The 13,448-nt window shown below is 38.1% G+C and overlaps 1 protein-coding gene across 2 annotated transcripts in view; it reads right to left on the bottom strand.

Annotated features, from left to right (window-relative positions):
* The window catches only part of ADAMTS18 (ADAM metallopeptidase with thrombospondin type 1 motif 18), a gene marked incomplete at both ends in the record, with an annotated part of 76,995 nt that overhangs the window by 23,382 nt on the left and 40,165 nt on the right, over positions 1–13,448 (bottom strand). For both annotated transcript variants that reach the window (XM_084270250.1, XM_084270249.1), the window contains 7 exons: positions 1,727–1,971; positions 3,175–3,298; positions 3,434–3,564; positions 5,535–5,707; positions 11,186–11,334; positions 11,903–11,998; positions 13,028–13,181. In XM_084270250.1, coding sequence (XP_084126376.1) covers positions 1,727–1,971; positions 3,175–3,298; positions 3,434–3,564; positions 5,535–5,707; positions 11,186–11,334; positions 11,903–11,998; positions 13,028–13,181 — 1,072 coding nt within the window. The remainder of the gene's footprint in view (positions 1–1,726; positions 1,972–3,174; positions 3,299–3,433; positions 3,565–5,534; positions 5,708–11,185; positions 11,335–11,902; positions 11,999–13,027; positions 13,182–13,448) is intronic.

Here is a 13,448-nt window from a genome sequence, read left to right as displayed (position 1 = left end):
TAATTTGATAGAATGAAAATAGAAGTGTTATTTGGCATTAAAGTTTTTTTCTTTAATCTTTATTCTGAAAAAATACGTGCATGAGATGCAGCCAAGTCAGTCATCTTGCAGGCAATTTATACTTTAGCTTTATAACACACAGTTCAATCTACTCTAATATGTAAGAAAGACTCTCAGGATTCAGCTTAACATTTCACAGTCTTTATAAGTGTGTGAGGCTTCTTTGGTGTAAGGCTATTTTTGAGATGATTTGCAGACAGGGAAGTCTACTTGTACCAAAATTCCACCAAACTCTTTCCTGTACTAAAACATCCCTCCTGCCATACATACCCAGAATGAAAATGCTTCAACTAAGAAAAAAAAGTGTTTCAAGAAGGCACTGCAAATTCTGACAGCAGTTTGTGACAATACACGCCCTTAGCCCATGTCAAACTGTTCAAAAATGTATGTTCACCCTAGAGTACTTTAGCACGTGTTCATGGTCCATGAACATCAGTGGCTCTTGAAGATCTCCAAGCACATTCAGCAAGGCCAGCATAAGTAGCAGTGAGGCTCCTCAGTATTCCAAGTAAAAAATGTACAGAATAGTTGGAAAATTTAACTAATCCTTGAAGAATGTATTTCATGTCAAGGTCTGTATTTACTGTGCTGCTTAGTTCAACAGAAGAAAGCTGTGTAAGGGAGATGGGAGTTCAGCTCCTGCTAAACTCCTATGGCATTCATGGTGGGGTGAAGAACCACAGGTTGCAGCCTCAGGGACCAGGCACAGCACTCGCTCTCATGCTCCCCAAGGGCACACTAGAGGCAGCTGTGTGTTTGACACTGAGCTGACCAGAGTATTGGTGGAAGGTGTGGGAAGGAATTGGATCCCTTCTGGGGAGGGCTCCTTCCTTCTCACAGGGAAGCATTCATCCAAACAGACGTATGGGAGGAGTTCCAAAGCCAAGGGTTTGCCAGAGCTTTCTATCAAAGCAGGCAAACTACTAGCTGACTGGGAGTAAAGACTGGCAATTCAACCAGAAACTGACCCTCAAATCTTCTGATGCATTTTAAAAGAAAAGGTAGCAAAGTAACTTAGCACAGAAAGAGATTTTTCTTAGACCAGCAGTGTTAGTGGTCAACTTCAAAAGTGTAACACTGGAACAAACCCTGTAAGCACCAAATTTACTTTCTACTAAATCATTTCCACACAGGACATCTGGCAGGCAGAGTAGGTGATACAAATTTGACTGGGAGATAAAAATTTATAAAATGCATTATTTTAAATGCTATCACCAATAAAACTGAATCGAAATGGCACAGGAGCCTACGTTTTGTGACCGTTTGTGCCCCATGGCTGCACGTGTCTGCATTTTCAGAAGCATTATTTGAAACTGTTACCACTAACGTTGGTTTAACGTTGCTTTAATTTAAACATCACTACATTTCATTGGATACTATTTATGGGATGTGTTTATTACCACTGTGCAGCAACTGAGAGATACTGATACATGGTGTGTTTTATGCACCCTCCTTTTCACTGAATTTGTGACAGTTTACTAAACTTCAGACCTTGATAAACTGGTGAAAGGCCTTTCAATCTAGCATGACCACACAATTAAGCCTGAAGACTGTCGTGACTCAACGCTATTCTTTAATCTGGCTGAGCGCTACAGTGCAGAGCTGAAGCTGTCGTTACCAATTCTGTAATAGACATCAAGGGAAGAATAAACAGAAGAAAGCTTACTTCAAAGACCAGCGTCTCATTAGTCGGTCCTGCTGCATATAGACTCTCTGGATGGTTAAAGGAGCGTTGATAATCAAAAACTGTCCCAGCAAAAGAGAACTTTCCTGGCCAGTCAATTGTCCAGTCTCCCGTTAGGTAATACTTCTTCCTGAGGTTGCGCACTGCAAGGTAGCTGGTGGAGATCTGCATTTCCTGCAGCTGTATACTGCGTGCTCCTGCTGGGACAGTGACCACGGCATAGTAGTCTGAAATGACAGAAGTAAGCAACATTTTAGCAATTGTCATACAGTTATTTGAGCCAATTTGACTTTTTTGCAGCTTAAAAGATACTGAAGGCAGCTGTTCTCATCCACCACAGTGACTCTGTTTTCAGAAGGAGAAATCATTTCTGATTTTAACGCCCCTATGCAGCCTGTAATCAGAGTAACTCAGAGGTATTTCGACTCCTGGAATTTTTCTTTGTGATTAAAGACAAGAAAAAGCAAGTTCACCTTAGAAAAATGCAGAACAGACTAATGGTGGTTTCACTGTAATTGTTTTACCATGTTTTCCCTGTAGTTCCCTCCAGTAGTTGGAAGGTACTACTTCCATCATGGACAAGGTTTTTGAGGTGAGATGCACTGGGGTTCAGAGAGCTTTCACAAAGCCCTGTGCACTGCTGGATCTCCCTGCTGAGAGTCACTGCACTCTGAGCATGCAGAGATCTCACTCATTCTACAGTCAGGGGAGACACTGCTGACCATCTCCTACACACACTGCACACAGCTCATTTCAAAGAGCAGTCACTTAAATTATCCTTCTAGCGTTGCAGCTCTGTATTACTGTACTCTAAACTCTATATTACTGCAGCATTGACATCCTATGACCAGTGGTGAATGGATCCTCAAAGTAACCCCGTGGATAAAGAAATATTATTCTCATTTTATGCCTGAGAAACTGAGGCATGGTGAGATTGTTTCACAGGAAGCCTGTGAAAGTCCGCTAAAGAAAAGTCCACCTCCCAGTCACTGGATCATCCATTGAATCAGCTGGACAGCTTCCAGGAAACTTAATTTGAAAGTGGACGTGGAAATACTGTCATGTTTGGCATTATGCTGTGTATCGCTTTTTATATCTCCTGCAGCCCCGTTCCAGTCAGAGCTGTTGACAGCTATTTTTTCACTTGCCTGAATCTTAAAATCTCTTTTAGGAGGAAATTCACACGTAAAGGGAAAATGTGGCTTAAGAAAGAAGAGGAATGCTTGCAAATTAGCTAACCAAGACTTATGGTCATAGCTTTCTTGTTACCAAGAAACAGGAGAAATGTGAACTCTCCTCTCACTCTCCCTGTGATTTTCAATTCACATCTGGACTTTTAGCCACTGCCCTAATGAGCAAGGAGTCATATGTATTACATGGGGATACAGCAGAGCAATGAGTTGATGATCATGTGGAACAGCTTTCCTTACCATTAGCTTTGTGCTGGATCAAGTATTGGCCTTTAAAGAACTTGCACGTTGAATTATCTCCTTTACAAACTCCACAAGCATCCAATACAGCTTTGGAACCAAGTCCGTGATCACACCCTACTTGCTGCAACCAAAAGGCACAAGTGAAGGACTCAGACGTAAGGGAATTTGAAGAAACAGCTGCATTTTCCATAAAGGAGTCAATTGCCCACTTAAAAAAATAGACATTGGGATTGTAAGAAACTAAATTTTATCTTACTTCACATATTCCATCAATGCAAACATCATATTTATTTGGAGAACACAGAGTTCCATCCTTCACTTTGCTGGACATTGCAAAGAAAAAGTCAAAGTCTTCAGCTGTGCAGTACAATTTGCATCTGTCTTCCTCTAGAGGAAAACAACACAAAAAATCCAGACAAGAAAGTGTTAGCAGACCTGCACCACAGTTTAAAAAGTAAATAAGTAAAGGGCATTCTGCTATTGCTTCTTCCTGCATCCTAGATGAAAATCTACAATGATTAATTGTGTGTGGTGAGATTCTAGGACCCCAAGATGGTCAGAAATATAGCAGCTTACATTTTGCTATTTTAAAGAACATGTGGGTTTGAGTCTCCACAAATAGAATTAAGAATTCAAACCACTGTGAAAACATTAGCCCTGCTGATGTGCTCCTGAGTCCAGTTCCACTGGTCCACAGTTAAATTTTTAAATTAGTAGAAATAAGACATTGTAAGAATTTTATTCCATTTTTTAGTTAAAATTTGAAAACAATACAAAATGGCACAAATTATCAGCTCAGCTGAAAGCTAGGGCTGGGGCCAGGTTTTGCCCTAACAGCAGCACTTCTCCTCTACAAAGCCCCGACAACTGTCAATCGAGTGTCTTCTTATACACGGGTCATATCTTATGTTTATGAAGGGCTGATTAATTCTCTATAGCCAAAACTGGTCATGCAATTGTAAATATTGTCACAATTGCCAAGACACACAACTTTAATACAAATAGTAAGGGCAACAAATAAAACAGCATAACGAAGTTCTGAAGAACATGCAATTTAGAATCATATCTTTTTATGCTGAAATCAGCAGCTGGAGTTTCAATAGCACTTTCTACAGAGGCAAGGCATCTGCAGCAATTTTGAAAGCCAGATCTTGTTTTCAGGGTTGCAAATGTAGATCTTGGGGAAGGTTTTGAAAAACAGCTAAGAGAGGAAGGAAAGGCCTTTTCCCACTCAGAGTCGCTCGGGGATGTCTCACTTTTGAAAATTATGCCCTTTGTCTCTAATTTTAAACTACTCTTTCTTTTACCAAATGCAACCCCTACCTTTATAACCAGTGCAGGCTACCTTAATTTCTGTCAGGCAAGATGCATTATGCTCTCTATCATACAATATCCATTGTTACATGCCATGAAAGTGTATTTTACTCTTTTCTCTGTTCACAACAACTGTGAGAATACAGGTTTCTAAATGAAAATGTCTGCCAAGTCTTTTGAAGAAATGAAAGTTCCATATATGTGTATATATGTATATATGAATGAAAGTTACATATATGTGTATGTACACACACACACATTTATACACTCACACACAATTATACACTCATTATCATCAAAAGCAAATGTGTACAGGTGCTAAACAAAGCAGCTAGGATGTGATGTAATCCAGCCACTTTTATTCAAGTAGTATCAATTACAGCTACAAACTGTTTTTCAATTGCACAAAATACTTGTGTCTGATAGAAAGATTCAGAATACTTGCAAAATTAAGATGTGTAAAGTAAAAATTAACTTTGCTTGTATAAAAGACAAGGAATAGTTATTGAGACCTGAACTTCATAAAGATCTCTTAGTAAAAGATGACTTTAAAAAAACCTATGCCAGTACATTGTTGTTTTTTTCCAATTCTCACGGGACTATACCAGCAGAAAAGTCAAAAGGTTGATTTATTGTTACGTTTTGAAATCTGAGAACATTCCAAAGGAAGGAAGATTCTGGTGGTGTTCTGGTGGGAGCTCACATTTCCCATGCTGAAAAATCCATGGAAATTGTTTTGCTTTGTTTTTACACTAACAGATATGTAATATAAAATGAAAAAGAGGGGTAGCAACAGCCAGGGAGTCATGCTAAGGACAAAGGTTTAAATTCACAACCAAAATGAATTCTGCATGTTCATACAGGCAGCGTCGCACGGGAGGCCGGACTCAACTCTGCCAGAAAGCAAACACACCGACAGTAAGCCAACCAAATCTCTATTTGCTTACATCAGGCTGATATTTGCCCAAGGAATATGGATGAATTACAGCTTACAACTCGCTTCCTGCAATTGCCTTTGTCCATCAGAGCTGTGGCATAATTACCTTCCACTTTAGTATATGGCTTCCATTTGTAGTACCATCCCCGGAAAGGTTTGCTGTTGTATTCTGCACACTGCTGGGCACGGAAGTCCAAACTATTTGCTGGACATGGCTGATTGTTACAAAGCTGATAAATCCGACTGGACCCTTGGCAGAATTTGCCACCATACTGTGGCCTGCAAAAAAGAAAAATAAACCTTTTGCAAAGCTGCCTTTTTGTGTGATTGGCATGTTACATGTGTGTTAGCAGAGAAAATGAGAGGCTGGTTTGTCTTAGGAGAGGAGTATTTCTTCTAAGGGCCATTAATTTTCATGGTTCCTAGAACCAAGCAAAACAGTTGCCATGAATTATCTACTTGGATCACTGCAAATTCAGCAGAGATGCAACCATCTAGAGGTGAGTCATGTTCGCACTAATTTAAATTTATGGGGTTATTTTGTATTGGCTGGTTTCAATCTTCTTATACAGCTATTTTTACTGTGCTGTAACCCAGGAATGAACATGTGCAAAGAATTACGTATCACAATAAGAGTTAATAAAGGATAACATAACACTGATCAAACATAAACAGAATGAATAATTACATTTGGATGTTCATTTGTTTTGTAAATCATTTCGGAAAAATGTACTTTTAAACAATCAAAGGGAACAAGGACTGTGCACAGTTGTCCTGCTTTAGGAAAACACTGGAATTCATGGAGGACTTTAAACATGTCAGATCCACTTCAGCAAACCTTACCTGGGCATTTCCCTTCATGGCCCAAAAGAAAAGAGTATATTCTCTTACTTTGCTAGTATCTTCTGTTATCAGAATCATAGTTTTTAACTACTTGGTCTATGCACATGACTGTAAAACTGTGTAAAATGTAAGACTTGCTCTTCTTAAGGTGACTGAAATGTCTCACAAGCTGCTGAGAAATGTATTCACTCCCTTTTGTATTCCTTCTGGACCTAGACCAGAACTCACTGATGTTCTTTTTGCAATTTCACAACTGAGATATACATCTGCACATGCTGAACCAAATTCAAAACACTAAATTCTAAAAACTGTTTATCATATTAGACAATTTCTTGTGTCCAATGAAAAGAAATGCAAAAAGGCACACATTTATATAATGACTTTTAAAAATCTCAGTGAACAGTTTGCCCATGTTAAACAATAGGGGAAAATTATAATAATAACAATAATACTAAATTTAACAACAATAATAATAATAGCATACAATATATGGTTACAAAACATAAGATTCAGGTTGTTTGTTTAAATCCCTCCACACTATAACTATTTCCCATACCAAGTATCCTACACAGCTTCTCTTAACATGAATCTGTCGGGAGTACTGTGGAGACAGCTTGGTGTAACATGGGTGAGAAAATCGAAGTGGTGCTTCTGTTTGCTTTATTACAAATTTTAACCCTTGCATGTACAAGCATCTGACCAAGTTGGGGCTTGGTTTTTATTCCTTCTATCAGCTTTGAATGCACACAATACCTGGCTTTTCCGAATTCTGGGCTACAAAGTAGTCAGTCAAAGGAAGAGTTGGAATCCCACCTGTTCCTCTAGTAAAAACTGGGTTAAAGCAGCAGAGAAATGTGTTGTGGAAACAAAACAACTTCCAGTGACTTTTCTTGAAGTCACCTACTAGTTACCCCGACACTTGGTCTAATGGCAAAGGTCTTTGCATGGAGTCAGATTTTCTGTCCGAGTAGGCGGCAGTTCAGTCTGCAACGGGCAGGGAGGATACGTAACATCAGTGAAGTCAGGCAGTATTTATGTTGACTTTGTGCAATTGGTGAGAGATTTGAGCTAAGGCAGCCAAACTGTTGGGTCCTTACTCAATTCTCTATAGACTTTCTTTACTGCTACAGCACATGTATGATTTTTGACCTCCTTCAGCCCCCGAGAACAAATCTGCTGTAGAGTAAAGAAAAGAAACAACCTCCTTCCAAGTAAATGCCAACAAACAAGCAATATAATAGAATTATTTATGGCTAGATCGTGATTTCTTGCCACAGTCTTGCATTTGAGGATGGTATAAAATTCCACCAAACTAAGGGAGCACTGAAAGAGACATTCTGTTTCCCAGCTCTGTTAAGGCATTTTAATATTGCAGTACACTCCCATTACTGAAACTGTTGGCCAGAGAATTAATGGAAACTTCCCCACCTTCAGGTTTTTACCAACAAGATGTGAGACTTAAGTAATTCACTGGAAACTAGATGTAGATCTGCAAAATCAAGTTTTTGAGAAAACACTACTATCTGCACTGACAAGATCACGCTTTTATTGTAGACATTCATACCACCAGCAGATTTTGGTTTGATTGCTGACAGAAGCTCTGTTAGTATAACTGCGCTTACAAAGGAACGCTAGCACAGAGGATAGTGCAATATTTCTACAGTGGTACTGTGCTGCTAATACAGTTAGAGCCCAAATTTTTCACCCATCTCTGTACCTTCCCAGCATAGGCATGTAGAGGCAAAGATACCCAGATGAGTAGATACCTTTAGAGCTGAGGCCTTGCTGAGGATAACTGCAGAAGTGAGAAACATGGTGAGAAAGGCCAGCAATAAACAGTCACCAAAGAATGATTTGTAAAAGGAGTGTTCAAAGATATACATACTCCACTTCATATAAGACTTGAATATTAAAATGCTACAAGAGCGGTTTAAATGAATTTTCAGTACCCCTTTAAGAATAGTCACAAGTGATGGATGTTAAATGGATATTCACTGCAAGGCAGCAGGGAGAGTGTGAATGCCTGCAATTAATCTGATTAAGGAAAGCATTTTATGTGTTACAATGGGAATTAGAATCTGAAATTCTGGACTCCTATTTTGTCCTGGTTTGTAATTGTTTATATTCAAGTGAGAACATATGTGCTCATATTATAACCAGATTACGATAGTATCACAAAGCTAAACCATTTTTTTCTTCATGGATGTGAAAGGTCTACAAGATCTTTCACAGTCCTCATTTTAATTAGTATTTTAAATGGCATCATTACTTTGTATCAGTTTACATCTGCATTGTCTGTAATCACTGTTACAGATGTTGTACACAAAAGATTAAAAAGACGTGTTCAAGCAATTCTGCTGTAGCCTTTTGATTGCATACATGCCTAAAACTCCATTCTACTCTTACTGAACAATGCACTATTGTGAAGTGGGTAGGATGCAGTCCCACAGATATGATTTAGGTATTAATTTAAATCTCTCGGACACTCTTCAGGTTTTTTCCCAGCTAAACTATTAAATTATGTAATCTATTTCTATCTTGGAAAAGTACCTCAATTTTAAAATGTTGTGATGTATGAAAACCAGATCCATGAAATTATGCTGTGACAATTTACAGAACCATAATGATTTTAGCAACTCTGCATAGCTCTCTCTTCTACAGCCTTCATACCACCTCCATAGGTGTTTGGTGGTATGAAGTTGCACATAACTGCGGTCATTCAGAAGCCGTAGCCAGAGCTCTCTGGGTGTGGGCACAAGGTCTGTCTTAAAATTCTCAAGAGAAAGGGAAGTGAATTGGTTGGATATTATGTGCCAGAGGAGAATTTCACATACAAACACTGGTAATGCGATTTATTTTTTTTTCATAAGCAGCAGCCTCAATTTGTGTTCTTTGCCTGCCTCTAAGCTCTTAATAAGATGTGTCACCTTCAAAATCACTGGGCACCTTGTAACCTCCCTTAATGTTCATAAGTCAGTTGCTTTGAAAAATGAACTACTTATTAAAAATCTCATTTTATAGCCCAGTCAGTTCTTCAGAGATCAACACCCCTTGTCCTAATCTCTTACAGAAATACATGTTATTTTTCATCATTCTCAAAATTTTGCTATCCAAAAATGTCCATCAAGCTTTGAACAAAATAAACATTATTTCCTACACAAATCTGGATTAGGCAAAGTGGAATAAATACAGTACATATGAAATAATATACACGTATGTACTGAAATATAGAAACATCTGAAATATATTTCAGAAGTTCAAAAAGAAAGGAATCATTATTCTTTGTTTATGTGCAGTTAAAGAGGTGAACAATGAACAGTGACCAGGTTGTAAATTGTTCCATGTGGTGTAACATTGAAAAAGGATAGTATTTTCCTAATGATTCCACATTTATACAAGAGTGCTGTGATGGGAAATACAGTTACCTGGATATTCATACACTGTTGTGGATGGCTTATTTATCTTCCTGTCATTTCATTGTTGACTGATTTATAGCATCTTCTCTTTGCTCTAACTGAATTATCACTAATATAATAAAATTAAACTTAGTATAAACACAATCCAGTTCTGGTATCAAGTCTTAATCTGAATGCAAGTTTTAAATACATAAAAATGACAGTAACACACAGCCTTCATGGTAAAGGGCTTCTGTTTGAAGACCATTTAAAATCATCATCAGTTATAACAGTGTGCCAAACTGAAACCTTTCAATCACTGGACACTGTTCTGTCACACAGGGAGATCAAGGCTTATGAATAAAGCAAAGAACAATATGCATACACACAGATTTAGCAGGAAAACAGGGACCAAAGTAGGAAGACTGGAATGTATATATGACATGTAATTGAGACTCTGCATTCTCTTCCTAAATAATGTAATAAAGGAAACCATCCAAGTAATTTATTTATCAAAATACACTAAGAAGCAACAGAAAAAATTGAGAAAATGCTCTGCCACGGATCTGCAAAAATTGGCTTGCCTGAGTGAGGGTAATAAAGACTATTTTAACTAACTCACATTTTCCTATAATATAGTATATGAAGCGTGGATATTATTACTGCAGCACTATATAGTAGGTGTGAGGCTTCTTTACAGCCTCATATAAACTGTGTCATATTTTCTCTGTTTTTTATTACTGCAGTTTAAATGCTGTTTTTATTGTGAGCAATGAAGAATACATGTGTCTATGCCTGTTGAAGTTGTGTATGAAATAAAATAATGAAATCCTTTTTCCTTGCAATTTGAAGTGAATGAAGTACTTGGAGAAGATGCTGGTCAGGTAACACTTTACCTCTACTTTGAAATAGTATTGTAAAGCATGGTAAGCATGGTAGCATTTATAGTGATAAGACATTCACTAGAGGAAACTATTAGAAATGTTTCATGATAGTGTGCAGTTCTGGGGTTCAGCAACTTTTTTTCCGGCCTAAGAAACATAGAAGAATGCAAAGAACATGACAGACATACAAAGACATCTGTCTACAAACATTTTCATATTGACTTTAAACATTTTTAGTTTATTATCCTGGACAATATGACCTCATCAGAATGTCTTAATAGCTTTTAAGACTTTTGTCGCTTGCTCATAAATTATTAGATGCACATGTGTCTCTGTGGCTTTTGGTTACTTCTACAGGTATTTGATAAACTGTACTGTCACAAAATAAATTGAGATAGATGAGCTGTAGATGTTTGAGCTCTCTAGCAGTCTTCAGACAGCCAATACTTCCTAATGCCAGGGCATATTTCTGTCCTTCAGCTACCAACTAGTCATACTGAACATGAAAGAATGGACTTAGAAGCATTTTCACACACATTATTTTCCTACTGAAATGGACTCTTTTTTTTTTTTTTTCATTCCAAAAACTTAAGTAGTTAGTATAAAAATAATACCTTTCCATATCTATGTCTTACTTTGGATTATTGCAGTGTCTTTCTTGATATGTGACCCCACCTCCACAAGTGCGAGTACACTCCGACCACTCGGACCAGGCAGACCATTGGCCATTTACAGGCTTGGGTCCATGATCACCGTATTTGACACACTGTCCTCTTCGACACCACTGCCAAAAGAATGCCAAAAAAGATCCCATCAGAGTTAGTGGTACCTAGTAGATGCAAAAAAGAAAGAAAATCCACATTTAAAAGCTCCAGTGCTTAACCCTGACAAACATGAGGTCACCCATTGAACTCAATGAGATTGTTCACAGTAGGACAAGGACTCAAGTAGGATATTGACCCACATATGCTTTTTTTATAACTGATGATAATATGCATGATGGCCTTTGTATAGCAAATATTATGGCTTAAGGAATGTTTTTGGAATGTTTGTATCAGGGTGGAATTTGAAGACCTCCTCTAACTTCTGTTATAATTAATGGATTTTGTTACTGATTCAGATTTACCAGACACAACATATTCCATAGCTCAAAGGGAGAGCATCAGAGAGGAGGCACTGAGAGGACCAGTCCTGACTACATATCACAGCTTGATCTTATACAGATTTGGAAGTCCATGATAGCAAACCTGGAGGGATCTGGATAAAACTGGTTTTGACAGGAGCTGGTATTTGACCCAATACACTCTAAAACCCAGTTAGAATGACATTGTCCTATTTATAAAACAACTTACCATACTTATACCACAAGCTGTTCCTTCTGCTGCCGGCATGAACTTTGTCTCACACCTATGACCCACTTTGTGACACCAAAGAGATTTGCATATATCCTAAAAAGAAAAATGAACTGACTGTAGTAGTGATAATTCCCATTATTTCCTAGTGATTAGAAAGAGTAACAAATTATACACACCTTTGCTACCTTAAAAGCCATATAAATAAAACCCTTCCTGGATTTAGAAAACCCAGGGTGTAAGATTCATAGCATAGCCATACCCTGTGTATTGCCTTCTTGCTTATGCACCATTTCACTATATATATTTTTAGAACTATTTTGAGTGTGAGACTATAATAGGACAAAAAGCTGTGTTAAAAAATTCAAGGCTAAGATTTCATCAAGTCTACAGTGACTGTAAGGCTGTGTAGAGACTAGATTTTCTAAAACACAGCAGATATCTGGAAACAGTCTCTTCACAGTGCTGTTCACTCTCTCTTCTTTGTTTATTAGCTGTAGAAGAAACACAGCTGCCATCACCTGATAAATGTGGTTAGTATAAAATAAACCAAAACACTCCAGGATAATAACAGGAGTTAAAGAAATTACAATACTTCTTTTCAGAATGAGCACTGCAGATTATTTAATGAAATGCCTTCTCTGAAGAGATCAGCAAGGAGTGTATGCAGCAGTCACTAAAATAACAGGCTAATCTAAATGAATCCTTCATCACAAAGTCAAGAGTCTAAATTATGTTTTATTGTCCTAAAATAACCCTATAGATCTTTTCCAGACTTTGCTGTCAATGTGGGACTGAAACAAAACACAAGAAACTTAGTCCTTCTTCCCCCACGCACATTTTGATCAAAACTCTACTGCCTGCTGATTTCCCTGAGCAGGCAGGGGCTCGTGAGTCTTACACATTCAACTGTAGCCCTTAAGGCTCCTGGAAAGAACACATTTCCCTCTGAAACTCCTCTGGGACTGTGATATTCCTCAAAAGAGGCCAGTACCTTCAAAGCCAAGGAAGATAAGGTACAGAAATAGCCCAGGCCTCTGGAGAACACGGTATTACTTGTATTTATTTACGGTACTGCAGTTCTCTAATGTAACTTCAATTTTTCAGGAGTAGATCAATAGGTACCTTTACAAAGCTGAGGTTGCAGAGTTTTGCTTTCATCCCAAATTGCCATTTGCACTGGGTATCGGCATCATAGATCTGCCCTGGCAGTTTGTCAGGGTATTTGTACTGTCCTGTTTGCTTAGGTTCATCAACCAGACAGGCAGCTTGAGCTGTACTATAATGAGAATGTATATTAGTCACGAATATGGTATTTATATAAAAATATTTTAATTTGCTACAGACCAGCAAACCCACGCAACAGTACACAGCACCTTTAACTAGCTTCAGAGGTATGCACTGAAATGGCTTGCAGGAGCAAAAGTTCTTGACATCTTCTTTGTAGCCTGACCTGCCAAGTTTTAAGGCAGCAGGTATTTCCAGGTTATTTTTCCTTTGTATATGCTTGGGAACCCATGTATGCAGAAGGTCACTCTACGCTGGA

The sequence above is a fragment of the Gallinula chloropus genome (assembly GCF_964237585.1).
Source record: "Gallinula chloropus genome assembly, chromosome: 13".
Lineage (NCBI taxonomy): Eukaryota > Metazoa > Chordata > Aves > Gruiformes > Rallidae > Gallinula > Gallinula chloropus.
This window is presented reverse-complemented; position numbering and strand designations above follow the sequence as displayed.